Source organism: Botrytis fragariae (assembly GCF_013461495.1).
Source record: "Botrytis fragariae strain BVB16 chromosome Unknown tig00000012, whole genome shotgun sequence".
Lineage (NCBI taxonomy): Eukaryota > Fungi > Ascomycota > Leotiomycetes > Helotiales > Sclerotiniaceae > Botrytis > Botrytis fragariae.
Genome location: NW_023500989.1, coordinates 679,881 through 694,860, shown reverse-complemented (window position 1 = coordinate 694,860; position 14,980 = coordinate 679,881). Strand labels below are relative to the sequence as shown.

The 14,980-nt window shown below is 44.3% G+C and overlaps 6 protein-coding genes across 6 annotated transcripts; 2 read left to right on the top strand and 4 right to left on the bottom strand.

Moving 5' to 3' along the window:
* Positions 1-1,267: 1,267 nt before the first annotated feature.
* Positions 1,268-2,521, bottom strand: Bfra_002438 (putative nadp:d-xylose dehydrogenase protein; the record flags this gene model as incomplete). Its single annotated transcript, XM_037332858.1, has 2 exons — positions 1,268-2,409; positions 2,461-2,521. 2 exons carry the CDS (start codon positions 2,519-2,521, stop codon positions 1,268-1,270), a joined length of 1,203 nt encoding a protein of 400 aa, XP_037194986.1.
* Positions 2,522-5,432: 2,911 nt separating this feature from the next.
* Positions 5,433-6,849, bottom strand: Bfra_002437 (putative cap-gly domain-containing protein; the record flags this gene model as incomplete). Its single annotated transcript, XM_037332857.1, has 2 exons — positions 5,433-5,921; positions 6,595-6,849. 2 exons carry the CDS (start codon positions 6,847-6,849, stop codon positions 5,433-5,435), a joined length of 744 nt encoding a protein of 247 aa, XP_037194985.1.
* Positions 6,850-9,708: 2,859 nt separating this feature from the next.
* Positions 9,709-10,055, top strand: Bfra_002436 (uncharacterized protein; the record flags this gene model as incomplete). Its single annotated transcript, XM_037332856.1, is given in 2 exon segments — positions 9,709-9,895; positions 9,913-10,055. 2 exon segments carry the CDS (start codon positions 9,709-9,711, stop codon positions 10,053-10,055), a joined length of 330 nt encoding a protein of 109 aa, XP_037194984.1.
* A 502-nt stretch (positions 10,056-10,557) lies between these two features.
* Positions 10,558-10,764, bottom strand: Bfra_002435 (uncharacterized protein; the record flags this gene model as incomplete). The annotated part of the gene is made up of 1 exon (XM_037332855.1): positions 10,558-10,764. The coding sequence occupies one exon, from the start codon at positions 10,762-10,764 to the stop codon at positions 10,558-10,560; it is 207 nt and encodes a 68-aa protein (XP_037194983.1).
* Positions 10,765-11,019: 255 nt separating this feature from the next.
* On the top strand, positions 11,020-12,220 carry Bfra_002434 (putative myb dna-binding domain protein; the record flags this gene model as incomplete). Its single annotated transcript, XM_037332854.1, has 2 exons — positions 11,020-11,513; positions 11,569-12,220. 2 exons carry the CDS (start codon positions 11,020-11,022, stop codon positions 12,218-12,220), a joined length of 1,146 nt encoding a protein of 381 aa, XP_037194982.1.
* Positions 12,221-13,033: 813 nt separating this feature from the next.
* Bfra_002433 (putative trna (uracil-5-)-methyltransferase trm9 protein) lies at positions 13,034-13,840 on the bottom strand (the record flags this gene model as incomplete). The annotated part of the gene is made up of 1 exon (XM_037332853.1): positions 13,034-13,840. One exon carries the CDS (start codon positions 13,838-13,840, stop codon positions 13,034-13,036), a length of 807 nt encoding a protein of 268 aa, XP_037194981.1.
* Positions 13,841-14,980: the final 1,140 nt, after the last annotated feature.

Sequence of the window (14,980 nt, the reverse complement as noted above, 5' to 3'; positions counted from 1 at the left end):
CAGGACGGGCTTCTGAGGGAAGAAGTCGAGTTGCACTCCTTAACCACTCTACCAAGTTGTTCTTGTTTGTATTGACGCTTATATAGTATGCCTGTCCTTGCGGGTTGTGACCGCGCCCGCCCGGTTTCTGTCGAGGTGGATAGAGATCGTGAGATTCACTCAAGGATGCCTCATTTGATATTCTTTGTACGGCGGTAAAGGCTTTCGTAATTTGGCTGTCCTTGAGTACACGTAATCAAGATTCTTACACAATTCAATATTAAGAGATGGCCCTCGGTGCGGTCCAAGCATGAAATGCTGACCTTTGGTCATTCATCATGCCTGCAGGTAATTGGTACTTGCCTGCTACACATCAAAGCGTACCAAGTCAACTGAACAAAAGACCAGAAAGAATGAATTGAAAACGTGCGACTCGTGCTAAGTGGTTCTTCTTTACGCCAACCCTTCAGTGCTTGTTTTGTTTCGGCGATGCTCATTTTAATATGGAAGAGGCAGATTTCATCATTTTTCTATATAGGTGGTCCATTGGCTGGGGCTGATAGGGGAAAAACTCAATGTTCTTTCCGAAGTTCGAAAATGGGTCTCGAAACATCTTGTTTGCCTCTCTTGGTGATTGTTCTGAGTGATGAAGTAGCAAACAGCTCAAAGGTTTATACTGCACTGCTTAGTGAGGTTTCCTAGAGTGCGTGTTCGCTGGATTTTTTTTTCTATTGTCTTCTTCTCTATTTCCCTCTGTTCAAGCCTCTTAGTTCCTCTATTTCCTTTTCAAGTTCCTTCCTTTCTATTCTTATTTCTCTATCTTCCATGCGGATTTCTTCGCAATTTGAACTTATAATCATCTCCATTCTTCTTGATTTACAGACTTAGTCTACAATTTGTATCATAATTTCACTAATTACACGATATCAATGCGTGCCCGTTCATCAGAATCATGTATTTCGCATCAGTGGTACAATATTGTTTATTTCATTCAACGAATCTCACTGTTCAGGATTAGCTGGGTGGGATATGGATTTTTGTGCTTTCATTCAAGGTAAGGGTGGCGGGTAATGAGAACTCCTTTATCCAATTTGGTACCAGTATCTTGGGCATGAAAGATATCGCATTGTATGATAGTATAACGTTTTAGTAGAGTATGACACGATTCTCATTTAAGGTAATCAAGAATCATAGACGGGATTTTGTAAGGTTTAAGCGATATAATCACCAATCTCCATATTCTTCGTGACGAATTTTAATATCTAATACTAGCGCTGATATTTGTAAATCAAGCTTTCCCATTCAACGCACTATTCTCATGAAAAACATCCGACTCAATCTCCTCACTATATTTCAAGTCTCCCTGTCTTCGAACCTCATCCATGACCCTCATGATAGCCTCACTCTCCCTCCAATCCAATCCCTCACTCTCCTTCTTCCCATCCCTCAAACACCTACCCACCTCATCCGCCTCCCACGCCATCCCATGTCCCCAATTCCCCCTCTCCGGATCCTGCGGGATCTCACAATCCACCGCTTTGAAATCTCCCGCCTCATTCGCATTCTTCAAAACCTTGTATCGCAACGGTCTATACGCAGGACCAAAAACTTGGATTTCTCCCTTGGTGCCCTGGATTTTAATCGTCGGAGCTTCATCTTTACTCGCCTCCCCGTGCGCATCGGGTTGCGTCGCCACTCTCATCCCCGTAGTCGCGATCCCCATACTCTTATTCTTAGGAAACTGAAAAATAATACTGGTTTGTTCATCCACGCCTGTCTTGTCGTATTTCTGCACGGCGGCGAGAACAGAGGGTACTTCGCGCTCGATAGAGGGACAGGATTGACAGTGGTACAGAATTTGGAAAACCCATGTGATAGCATAGATACCCAGATCAAGCAGCGCGCCGCCCGCCAAATCAGGATTCACCATGCGGTTCTCAGGGGGAAAAGTAAGAGTGCCATCTTCATTTGCCTCTGCGATCGAGAGATCTGCAAACACGCGATGCACCTCTCCGATTTCTTTATTTCGTACCAACTCCCGGATTTGAATACTCAGCGGGAAATAGCGGGTCCAGACCGCTTCCATAAAAAATAGATTGCGCTCTTTAGCTGTCTCGAACAGTTTACGCGCTTGCGAGGAATTCACCGTGAGAGCTTTTTCGCACAGGACGTGTTTGTTTGCGTGCAGGGCTAACATGGCGTTTTGGAAATGATGGGAATGCGGAGTGGCGATGTAGATGACGTCGATGTTGGGATCGGCGACGAGCTCATGATAGGAACCGTAGGCTTTGATACCGGGCGGCGCGTTGATTTCTTTCAGAAATGTTTCAGCGCGGGAGGCGGAGGAGGAGGAGGCCACGGCGATGATGATGTGCTTGACGTCGTGGACGTCGCGCGTGGCCGGGTTGCAAAGAATGTCTTTGCAGAAGGCTGGGGGTGGTTAGTTTGAGGTTGTTTGGAGATTGGGGGAAGGGAAGGTACTGGTTGCGATGCCGCCGGTGGCTAAGATGCCCCATTTTACTTCGTATGGTTTGGATGCCATGGTGTTGTTTGTATTGATTATGTTCACGGGGCGATGAAGAAGACAGGTGTATAAACAAATAGGGAATTGTTGATGAATTAGAAATTCAACTGAAATCTGGGGTGAATGAGCTTAAGAAGTAAATGATGGGTAATGACGTACAAGGCAATTCTGGCACAATGCAGGTGTTTATAAACATTTATTACCCCGCCACGTCCGCCACCTAGGTATATTAACTCCGCTGTGTGCAATATCATCGGAGCTACTATATCAAGAAGTCCGACAGGACAACACAAACACATCCGGATTCCAAAACAATTGGTGTGCACATGCCCAATTTAACCATTCAACATTGGTAGGTATCACAATCCCACTGTCGCTTCTTCCTTCCGACTCATGGTTGATATTCTACAGCTCTAAGTACCTAATACCAATGCTTACCAATCCCCACATCTCTCCACTCGGGCTTCTCCAAGTTGGTCTTCCATAACATAGAACCAGAGGCCTCTTCCTCCAAATATCTCGTCTCCCTACGGAGAGGCGTGAGTATGGCCCGGCAAAATCAGTTGATATTGGATGGGGAAACGCGAAGAGGCCGACAAGAAATACATTCGCTAGTGCGGATTGAAAAGGGGGCAATGGGGAGACTTTGAATAAAGGAAATAAAGATCACATAAGCGGAGAAGACATTAATACTTCACGAAAGTATAAGAAAGATAAAATGGTCGACTTGTTACCAGAGGCAAAGATAATTTTGTCCTACCGAGCGTATTCAGAATTTGCAAACGAATCCCCATCTGGGAAAGTAAATACAAATAGATCATCTAGACACGCATGTCAATGGGTCGCCTGCCCCCGAAACCACCATCACCATACGCCGCTACGAGATCTTCGGAGAAAGCCCTCAAATTCGCAAAGCCGGATTAGTATGACGAGCCGGCCGAATCGAAGCGGCGCAAGAAATCGACCAGTCAAATTACACATCTCCCAATTCTACAACCTGCTCTCCAGATTACATCGACATGAGTAATCCTTGAAATCCAACTAGTTCTTCGGGTGTTTTACAAGAGTAGATAGGAAAGAGGAAAGAAACAGAAGCAGAATTTGGGATGAAAATTGATGTTAGATGACTTGGTCTAAGAAGGGGCTAGTCCAATGAGAATTCTGGAGGAGATCAAGAGGCAGGAGTGAGGGAGGGGTATTTAATAATGGGAAGAGACAGAAAGTGTACAAGTGTGGGGTAGAGGGACTACGATAGAAGCGTGGGAATTGATGCGGGAGAGAGTGATAGAGAGGAAGAAGAGGAGGTGAGAATTAAAGAGGACGTTGGAGAAGGGGGGGCGGCGACCTTGGGAGGGTGGATCGGTCCACTTAAATGGGAATGGAGGAATGGGGAGGGGAGGTTGGGAAAAGAGGGCGGGAGGAGAGCGCGGTGAGGGATAATATGATGACTTTTATGTGAATCTTCTCATTTCTTACTTCAACTTGGAGATTTTATTGGGATTGTATATAATCGTATTCAAATTTCATATGTAAATATTCCCCTACACATAACTAATTGCAATGGAGAAATCGAAGTTCTATTAGGGAATAACAAAGGATGCGAAAAGAACGTGAATTTTGAAAGAGATGCGAGAAGGACGCTGAAAAGCAATCACAAAATCAACCAATTCAAAAATTCAAAAAAAAAATTCACATCAACCAATCTATCTCAGCCTCCATTATCCAGCAGTATCCTCGACGTCACCGAGACCCTACCAACACGTCGAAGTCTCAAACGCTGCTCTTGCAAATTATGATAAGACTCGATTGATTTATACATAATACAATTTGGTGAGCTACTCTCAGGATACTAGGATTAGGATTTGAGGTTGATTTTCACTAAAAAGGATTTCTTTCACAGAATAGGGGAAATCCTTTTCAGTTCTGTTCGGTGGAGAATTTGTAGGTGAGATGCAGGTGAACGTGTATGTGTATGTGTATGAAGTAGGATATTAGGATTTATGGCATATAAGTAGCAAGTATACGGATAATTTACGAATGAATACGCAGCCACGCACCAAGAAAGTAGAAAATTACAATGAGCAGCTGCGGATGTAGACACAATATGCGATGCCTATGGAAATCAACAAACGAATAAAAGATAGAGAGCCGCAACGAGCAAAATGGTAAAGAGATGAGTACTAAAAGTGCTGATCGAGATGGGTATAATACATGAGAAGTGCTTCGAAGAGAGAGAGAGAGAGAGAGTATACTCTCCAAAATCAAAAGTATCATAATGATAGTAGGCTAGGCTAGGAAGGGAGATGAATCATGATGAGATAGGTAAGTTTGTGTACATGTATGTATATATGTATGTATGTGTATGTGATTAGAGTTCCAAAATCGGTACGAATACCTTATCATTATAAGTTAACAATACGAAAGAGAATGCGACAAGACGATTCAGGAGACGCACAGGAATGAGAAACAGATGTGATTGATTATTCATGAGGTGTTTTTACTTTAGTAAGATGGGAGATAGATGAGTTTTAAGCCTGCGAGGTGATCATCGTGCGGAGGACGTTGCGGGAGGGGGTTTATATACCTACTGGAGAGTTGTCGAGGAATTTCCTGTATCGAGCAAGCTGCTTTGTATGGTTAGATAGTAACAATGTATATTATTTGTTGTATTCGTCTTTTCCCCGGAGTGGATTGGGGAGTCAAGGGGGAGGATTGAAAAGCATAAAGGATGAAAAAGAGGTTTGTATACGGCAGGTTCAAAATAACATGCAATGTACACCTTAATCAATAGGAAGATATATTTTATACCCAAGTGAGAGAATGTAAACTTCAATTTTATGCGAATACAGGTCGCCTCTCGTTCAAAGGTATCTAAAAGGGATGATTCCACGAAAAGATCAATCCCAGTGCAAATGAGTCAAATGCTTTCTCACATTTCCTCCATGTCCTCGAAATCATCCATTGCTGGAAAATCTCCCACTGTCACTCTCTCAGGTCTAACAAAGACACCGAATTTTCCATCACCATCTTTACCCCAATATCTCTTTCCAGCTATGCTGCCATCATTCTTTCCGACGGGTTCATCTAGTTTAACTCCGATCCATTTTCCTGCCCCACCAGGGATTTCTGCAACGTCACCTACATACATCACTTCACCTCTTCTAGAATCGTCTTCTCCGACTCTACATCTCTTTCCTACAGAAATGCCCTTTGCTTTGATCTCATTATCGTAGACAGCAAGTTTGGCATCAAGGAGAGTTGGAGCATCAGGGTTGAATCGTCCGAGCTTTTCATTCTTTTTCCACGCAAGAACACTGTCGGTGCGTTTCTCGTAGGATTCTACGGGAAGGGTGTATTTCTCGACTGCAGAGACATCGGTATAATTCTCACGGAGACCAGGGGCGCGGGTATCAGTTACCTGGGAAGAGTTGTGTTAGCATGTTGATAAATAGCCAAGCCTAATTGGCGGAAGTATCGCTACATAAATTTGTTGGGAGAACCCGGTGGGAAAGACATAAAATGATACGTGTCCTCCAAAGATGATTGCCAAACTTAACAATGGAGAACAGTAGGTTTGTGCTTGCAAGTATCAGGTGCCTGTTAAGTTTTGGAATACAGCACACCGTGACTCAGAGTGAGACTAACGATAATGCAATAATATATCCACTTGATGGAGCTCAGACTGCGGCAAATAGTTCATGGACAACGAACAAAACTTGTCGTGTCCGTGACAAAACACTCCACTCTAAGCAACATGGAACACTTGGCCTAGCTGTAGGGCAGGAAACTAATCCACACAAAGCAACATCAGCGAGTTGAGTAGACTATAATTTAAGATTCATCATCTCAATGGCCCAAGTATCATGGAATGAACTATTGGGGCAACCCGGTAAACATCGGCATGAACTATCATATGATGTTGAAATGAAAACCTTGTCTAGTATGGATACGATACCGAAGATCAAGTCTCATATCGAGTAGAAAATAACATCCGTGGGAGCGAGGTGGACAGACAGCCTTGCAGAACGATAAGGTCTTAGAGTACCACGACATGTTTCGCGTTACGAAGCTAAAGAATTTTCCGAACTCACGTGAATAACGGCGTGTGGTGCCAGAGGAAAGTTTGTCAGTTGTGTATTCTCTTCATCCAGAGCTTGGATGTCGACGGATTGTTGATTGTTGATCCACAAAGTGAGCTTTTGATCTGAGGAAGGGATGCCGGTCACGGGTACAAGTTTTGATTTTAGTTGACCAATGGACCAAGATGGAGTAATGCGACGCTCTGATCCAGAGTTCTCTGACTTGACAATCATGGGGATATCCCCTGCTGTTTGCATACCACTCATGGTTGTTGAAGTTGGAAGGAATGTAAGGCGTACCGGATGAGGCTTTGACGATTGAAAATTTCCGATATAAGGCGACGAGGGAAAAAGGTCCGGTTACACAATCAATCAATCTGCGAGAAAGCTCAAGGTTGATGTTAATTGCGAATGGGATGATGATCCAATGGGATTTCCTTATCGATAAAGGGTTGGAAGGTATGGATGTGTATTTGAAATGTTCCACGCGATAGTATGGAATAGTATGGACGTTTTGGTTTTTTCTTTCCCTTTTCTATGCCTTATGATTCTTGAAATAGAAATCTATCCCGGTTGACGGATCTCTGCAGTTTGCCAGGCGTAAGATGGCCAGGTTGTTGTTACCAGGTTCTGTTTGAACTTTGAAGGCGGGAGGGACAACTGCCGTTTCTTCTCTTCTCTTCTCGTATACAATTATGAATTATCCGATAAGAGAGATTCGATGGGGGGATTCAAATTTCAATGCAGAGCCCGATGGGGAATCTGAAGGTTGGGTTATGGAGACAGATGAGGTGTCACTGTACTTTTCTTGGTAGAAGTAGGATGATTATGGGTCAAAAAGGAGCGAGTGAAGCGTTCATCCATGATACATCAAGTTGTTGTTGTCGACCCATAGAAAAACTGGTCTGGTTGCCACACGTGACACAGCCCCGAAGATTCACACAGAATGGGGAATAATATTAATATTATATTAATAAGGTGTGTTATTTCGAAATCCGTCAGCCAAGTTCCAAGTGACAAGTGACAAGTGACAAGTTCCAAGTGACAAGTTCCAAGTTCCAATCCATATTAGGACACTGGCATACTGGGTGGTGGTACAGAGCACCAGTATATGTAACATGAACGAGAAATAAGGAAGGAGCGTCAACGCATATTGCCGAAAGGTATTGTCAACGTTCATACTGTATGTATAGAGCAGAGAGTAGCAGAGAACAGAGAGCAGAGAGCAGACCAATGAGACCATACAATGGCGTACTGCATGCATACACCAACTGTAACCACACAAGACAGGCACGAGGGAAGCATCAGTTGATTCTGTTCTATCCATCTGTAGTAGACACCGGTTTGGTATACTGGTTTGGTGTACCTGGTGTACCTGGTGAATTTCACACAGAGACAAATCAAACACCATGTCTATCTATCTATTTCTATCACACGCATATCACAATCGGTCAATCAAAATTAATGCGATGTGATGGAAAAATTTGTTCTTTTTCTTTTTCTTTTCCTTCTTCCTCTGGTTCCTTCATTTACCATCATCATCCCTTGAGAAAGAGAGAAATATGACTAAAATTAGAACATGTTTATCACGACATCTCTATTTTTGAAGCTTCATCCATAATCCATTTCAGCAATTGATACATCGCCCATTCTTTCAACACAGAGTGAGCACTTTCTTCAGATCCCCCACCCAATGGATTGAAAAAGTCAATGCTTTAGAAGTTTCAAAGGGACGTTAACCTTCAGTCGATCGCCGGCTTAACTTATTACAGTATAGCAGGATGAAGTATCTGAGTCTCTGACCCATTTATGGATCGTGGATTATGGATTATGGATTGTCTTGTCGCAAGGCTCAAACATGATGAGATGTATGAAAAATAACAAAAGAAAAAAGAGGATCAGGAGGAGATCTCTAACAGTTCTTGTCCCAATTGGCTGGCTAACTTTTCGTTTGCAGTCTGCTTGTTGGTTTGTTGACTTGTTGACTTGTATCAATGTCTTCTACACCATTGGACAAACCTCAAAAAAAGATACGGGAACTCAGCATGAATAATTCTAAGCCCTACATTGAATTTGAATGAGAGGTGATCCTCGAACTCCTCTCGGCGCGATTATTCCTGTCGAAATGACTATAGTTAGTGCTATTGTTCTTCTCTGGGATTGCATAGCATACTACACCGCTCAAACAAACATGGGTTTGGACTTTTCTGAGACGAGTTCTTTTCCATAGCCCTGCCCTGTACAGGATACGCCACTCACCGAAGTGCCACGCGACTTGCATCTTTGCATCTTTGAATACCTATCAAACCAAGTTAAGCTACGCAGCTATGTACATACTTTTGACTTTGGTTTGGTGGTTCGCAAGATCTACCCCCACAATGATCGGACTACATTTGATTCGGGACGAGGGAGCGATAAACACGATAGCTGCATTACTAAGCTTCCCATCTTGGAAATTCTACACCGACGGCTAGAGAACTCACGATGAGATCATGCTTTCATGGCATAACATCGGCAGCAAACCGAGTTACGCTTAAATCCACCTATGCTTGTGCATGAGGCAATTAACATAACAGTTATGTACTAATTTGACAGCCGCCTTACTCAGGCTTCAATGGATGCAGAATACTCCTTTCCTACAACAATGACCATTGTAAATGGGAACAAACGGGCACAGCTACATGTCGACGGATATCTGCAGAATATGTATCCTACCTGAGACACCGCAATCAACAATGACAGCACAGCTATACTATTGTTGTCAAGTGTTGCTAGCATGCTAATGCACGCAATTGGGCGAGGGTGCTTGAGGCGCTATTTTCCAAGGCCGTGCGACAGGAATTGTCTGGTACTCTCGTCTGATCTGACAAGTTTCTATTTTTTGAGGCTAAGACGGATAGCTCAAAGCGTGAACTGGGCATTCACCGCCCCCAATCCTCCCGGATGGGATTATCAGGGCTGAAGGCGAACCGCAGAAAGCTTTGAGTGCCCGCCGTATATGCTATTTGAGATTTAGTCATTTAAGCTTTGGGCTGTATTCATGGATACCATGTTTCCGAAAGTTCTGAAAAAAGCTCTACTGACTCAAACCGTCTACACGATTATGGCGCCGTCTCACATGACAACATGAATTTACACCGCCAGATGTTGGTATCCGGAGGTGTGCTAGAAGGAAAGGACTGGTATGTAATTGTGCTCATTGTAATGGCTACCGACAGAAACAAACGCAGAATAGAACAACGCAATAGACTCCTCTTCATTAGGCATCAAGGGTTTGGACTTTGGATGAGGCATAGCCGACCTAAACGGTCGCGTAAGCTTTATTTTCAGCCACCAACGATCCAAATAAAGGGAAATTTATTCAGTGTGGCTTGATAGATTTCTTCGGTCTTTTCGGCTTGCTTGCCCCACGGAAGATCGTGGTTCATCGAGGACTTAGAGGCGCTGCAAGCCATGAAGATCATACATTATAATCCTTGAAGCAAAGCTCATACTACCCTTGCAAACCAGACCGCCAATTCCTTCTTTTCAGACGTCAATCTTGGATCTACAGTGGTTGGCCGATTGAGGCGACGACAAGCAATCCATATCAAATCATGAGCCTTTTCATTATTGTGGCATTCCAAACCTTCATTCTATTATAAAATTTGGTGAAATGCAGATAATTACATTCAAAGTCAAGTTTGATCACGATTACGCACAGACATGTGTCTAAAACAGCTTTGAGGGGTTGAAGGAGTATAAATCAGTTTCAAGCGCCAGCTCCCAGGTTTCAACTGTTCTTCCATAACTTTAACAATGGAAGCACTAGAATGCAACATTTCTAAAAGCATTACTATGCTCATGTTCATGTTCATGCATGAATTCGTGGCCGGCCTTCCTCCACACTAGCATACCCTGGTTTGGACCCCCCCCCACTAAGGACTCTATTCGCATCTCGCATGCTCCCGACCGACTGTCCAACATTCAACCTAGTTATTTCCTGTGGGGATCAGTTCGAACAATGCCCTTGTCTTCAACAAGCTCGTTAACAAACTTGACGTATGCTTCCGTTGGCGTTGGCTTCTGCTCTTTTCCATTTTCCGTCCAATCTACCGCGATTGGCTGCATCAATGATATATCTTTACCAATCAGGTTTATGGCCATCAAATTATTGGCGAGCCACGCATTTTCCTCTACCATGAAGGCCTGAAATAGGATCGTGGTCCTCCCGTTAGAAATAGTCCAAATCGTCTCAAGATAGTTTTTCTCGAACAATACAAGCTACCACGTCTTAAAGAATAATCTAGTCTGTTTCACGCCACTACATACTCACATCTATCAAAGACTTCTATCTTCTTTAGCATTTTATCTTTCGACCGACATACTACTCTTTTTGATTGTACAGCGCCGATTCTCGATAGAAGCCTCAAATCACCAGTCTTTGTGTCAAATTTGATGATCTACAAATCGAAAATCAACACAGAAACAAACCGTGCACCTCTTCTTCGCAGATCATCCGTCGACCTTGACGGTATCAGGGACTTCACCATCACCGTGGATATCTCCCTCCTCCTCAAGGACCCGGACTCTAATGAGTCCCAGACCACATCACCACCCGACAGAAACCAAACAAGATCTACATCCGTTCAGTCATCAATCACACAACCCGAAATACCAAACTACGCTGCTGCCGTCTCTGCAGCCGGCGGAAAAAGAAGTATGGGGGCCCATCCATCAGAATCTCCTGCTAAGAAGCAAAGTAAATGGTCGGCCGATGAAGATGCTCTAATCATTGATCTAAGAGGCAGTGGGATGAAATGGGAAGATATCTCTAAGAGGCTACCGGGTCGAAGTGCTATTAGTTGTCGGTTACATTATCAAAATTATCTGGAACGTAGGAGTGAATGGGACGAAGAACGAAAGAACAAACTCGCTAGACTCTATGAAAGGTATTACTCTTTCAAATATCAAGCTCATAATAATGTTATTAACATGACTATCTAGATTCAAGCAAGAAATGTGGTCAAAAGTGGCCGAAGAAATGGCAGTTCCATGGCGAGCAGCAGAAGCCATGCACTGGCAACTCGGCGAAAACGACATGGCAAGACGTGCTGGTGTCGTTCCCTTCTCTCTCTCAAGCGTAACTCTCGATGCTCCATCTTCTGGCTCGAGAGCTTCGCCTGCGAGGGGTCATTCATACAGTCAATCCACATCTAGCACAATGAATTCAGCATCTGGAGGATCTCGATACAGTAGACCTGGCACCGCACAAGGAAACCCGAATCCAAGAGGTGTAGGAGCCACTCGAACAATCGCCGCCAGAAGAGAAAGCACACCTAGATCAGTACCGCCCACAAGCCCAACAGATGGCCTGGCCTTGGCGGCTATTGGAGGCGGTGGTGGCATGATGATGGGTCAGGGTAGAGGAGGATATCTACCTAGTTTGTCGGAAATGACCACAGGTATGAGTCCGTATAGTACGCCTGCTTATGCGATGTCGATGCCCGCGCATTCGAGTGGCTACTCGAGTGGATATCCGAGTCCTGGCCCTGGACCCCTCTTACCGGCTATTGGCATGTTGGGGCAGAGAAACGATGGGAAGAGAAGGGGAAGTCCGGAGGGTGGGACACGGGATAGTATTAGGAGGAGACAATGAGGGTCGTCGTGATGTTTGATGAAAGTTTGTTATGTGCAATGATATGATGGATAGATGGATGGATGGAAACGTGTGTAAATGCGATTGGCGTTGAGGAAAAAGTTAATTTCTGTTTCTACACTTGTTTTCTTTTCTTCTAGGGTAAAGTAGGGTATGGACGGGATGGATGGGTAGAGTGAGCATATGGGGATGGACCTTGCATATTGGAATGGCGCGATGTTTTGAAAAAATATCCCTTGGCTTTGGATCAGGGCTTTATGAATTGGAACTTGCATTGAATGGGATGGAATGGGGTTGAGATGGGGTAGCGTAGCACGCATTGCTTGCAGGCACGCATGGTGTTCGAAACTATACCTTCTAGATTGTATTATGATTTTTTGTATCTTAACCCTTTTATATTCTTCTAATTGCTTTTATGATTTGTGTGTCTACTACGTATGCATGTGATGATGATGTATCTTACACAAATATGTTTATAGGGTGTCATTTCTGGATACAGCCTTCAGGTCCAGTGGGTAATGGTACAGTGTTCAAGTTCTCGTGATGGATTAATACTAACAGGCTGAACTTTATTTCTCGGCTGCCGCCTTGGAAGAAGTGGGTATTGACCTCCAGGTCCCTTTTGTACTACACAGGCGCTTCCTCGACTCGGGTCCTGCCACCCTCTCTATGGCCAGAGCGACGCCGATCATGGTTTTTGCATGTGTATATGCAGCCTGACGCGTCAGTGCATGATCGAGAGGAATCAGCATGTCGGCTCAGGCAGATCCCGAGTTGCTGCTGATCTCCCGTGGTCATCCCGTGCGAGCAATATCATACTATGGGTTCAGATGCTCGGGGTAAAAGTGAGTCTCCTTGAGAGCAGATAGCCCACCAATTGTCCTTCTCATACCCACTTTCTAGTACCGTGCCGCCTACGCTCTTGATGTCCTCCTCTAGCTCGCCGGCCCGATACAGGTGATAGTAGCGTTGAAAGGTTTTTTCGGAAGCTGGTTGCGTGATACTTCCATCTGGCGCGACTTTTTTGCCGGTACGCATTACCCAAGGGACCATCACATCTTGAGGATTTGTTTCGTCCCAGCCCCGGCGAGAAGAAGACTGTTCGAGAGCCCAGACGTAGATCAGTGCTTTTCCTGAAGGGGAAAGAGTAGCGAGGATGGATTGAACGGCTTCGCGACGACGATCTGGGGTAGATAAATGATGTATGACCGCTATACTTATCGCGAAATCAAAACTACCTTCTGGATGAGGTAATGCTAAAGTATCGGCTACGATTGCCGAATGGGGTTGGTGGGAACTAGCTATCTTTGCGAGATTTGTAGAGCGATCAGAGCCGACGATGAAGACGTCGGGGTTCACGAGGAGATATTTGCCGTTGCCGCATCCGACGTCGAGACCTATTGATCCGGGTGCGAGACCTTGGAGGAAGGATTTTACAATAGGCCAGGCTTTGTAGCGGGTGGAGGAGAAGTGGGAGGCGATTTGTTCGTAGACTTCGTGAACGTTGGTTTCTTCGTAGGTTTCGGGGGCGGCGGGGGGTGTGGTTATGGGTGTGGATTCGGGTGCTGAGGCGGGTTTGGGTATTTTGGGGTGGGTTTCTTCTGGTTGTGGAGAAGTCATGATTTCGGGGGTGAGAAGGCTGGTCTCGTGACTAGAGTTGGATTGAAGGGTTGGTATGTGAGGAGTAATTTGGTAGGTCCTTGTATTTATAGATTCGGTAGATGAGCGGTAGTTTACTCCCTCCCTTCAATCTGCGTATCTATTATAGAATCCTTTGCAATGTTTCAATTTCTTAATTGTGCATAAGGCCTTGTCAATAGGATGGGTAATATAGATATTCCCTGTAGGCGAAAAAGGGATACCGAATCTCGTGATCAGACTTTGGTGTGAAGGTTGTGTAATGTGCCGGGTAAATTTTGGTATATGAGGGGCAGAGTTTTTATCGTTCTTCTCTCTGAGAATAAGCTCGGTGATGAGTAACGAAAGAGAATGCAGAGGTCAGTTTAAGGTTTTATTGTCTCTGATCAAGCACTGCTGTTTGAGACAAGGGCTTTAATGGAAAAATGGTTGAATGCGACTGTGTGATATACTTTTGGCACTTTGCAGCAAGGAAGTAAACATCCAATGTGAGATGTCGGATGAGTAAGATGGTGGGATGTCAGGTTAGTGGATTAGATCCAGATTAGATAAGCTCGATAAGATAATCGTTGAAATAATTTATCCGGGCCCTCGGAATGATCGGAGCAGTCGGCCGCTCAATCCACAGATATCTCCAGTGGGTATGTGATGTGGATCACTGGTGGATGATGCTTTTTCGAAAAAAAATTATGCTCTTCTAAAATCCAAACCACACGTTCACCTCACTCCGGCGTGAATGAAAATACAACAACAACGATACGTCTTATTGCATTGCAGACAAGTCAATCAGAAAATCCTTCATGGTAAACCTCTCACACTACAAGATAAAACTACTACGCAACCAGACCACGACGATCGCAATTGTCCCACGAACGATACACAATTCCACGCTCCGGACTCGATGTACAGTTCGAAACTCAACGGTTTAAAGGCATCGATCAAGTTCCAACGAGAACTCCAATTTCTTCTACAATATATACAGATTTTTACTACAAATTTAAGAGGAAGCTGAGGCGGAAACCAAGATACAACTCATACTTGAAAACATTTCACTTTCACCTACAATATCGAACATCAACACAATATCAGAAGAGATATATAACCGGCATAAGGTAGACTTCA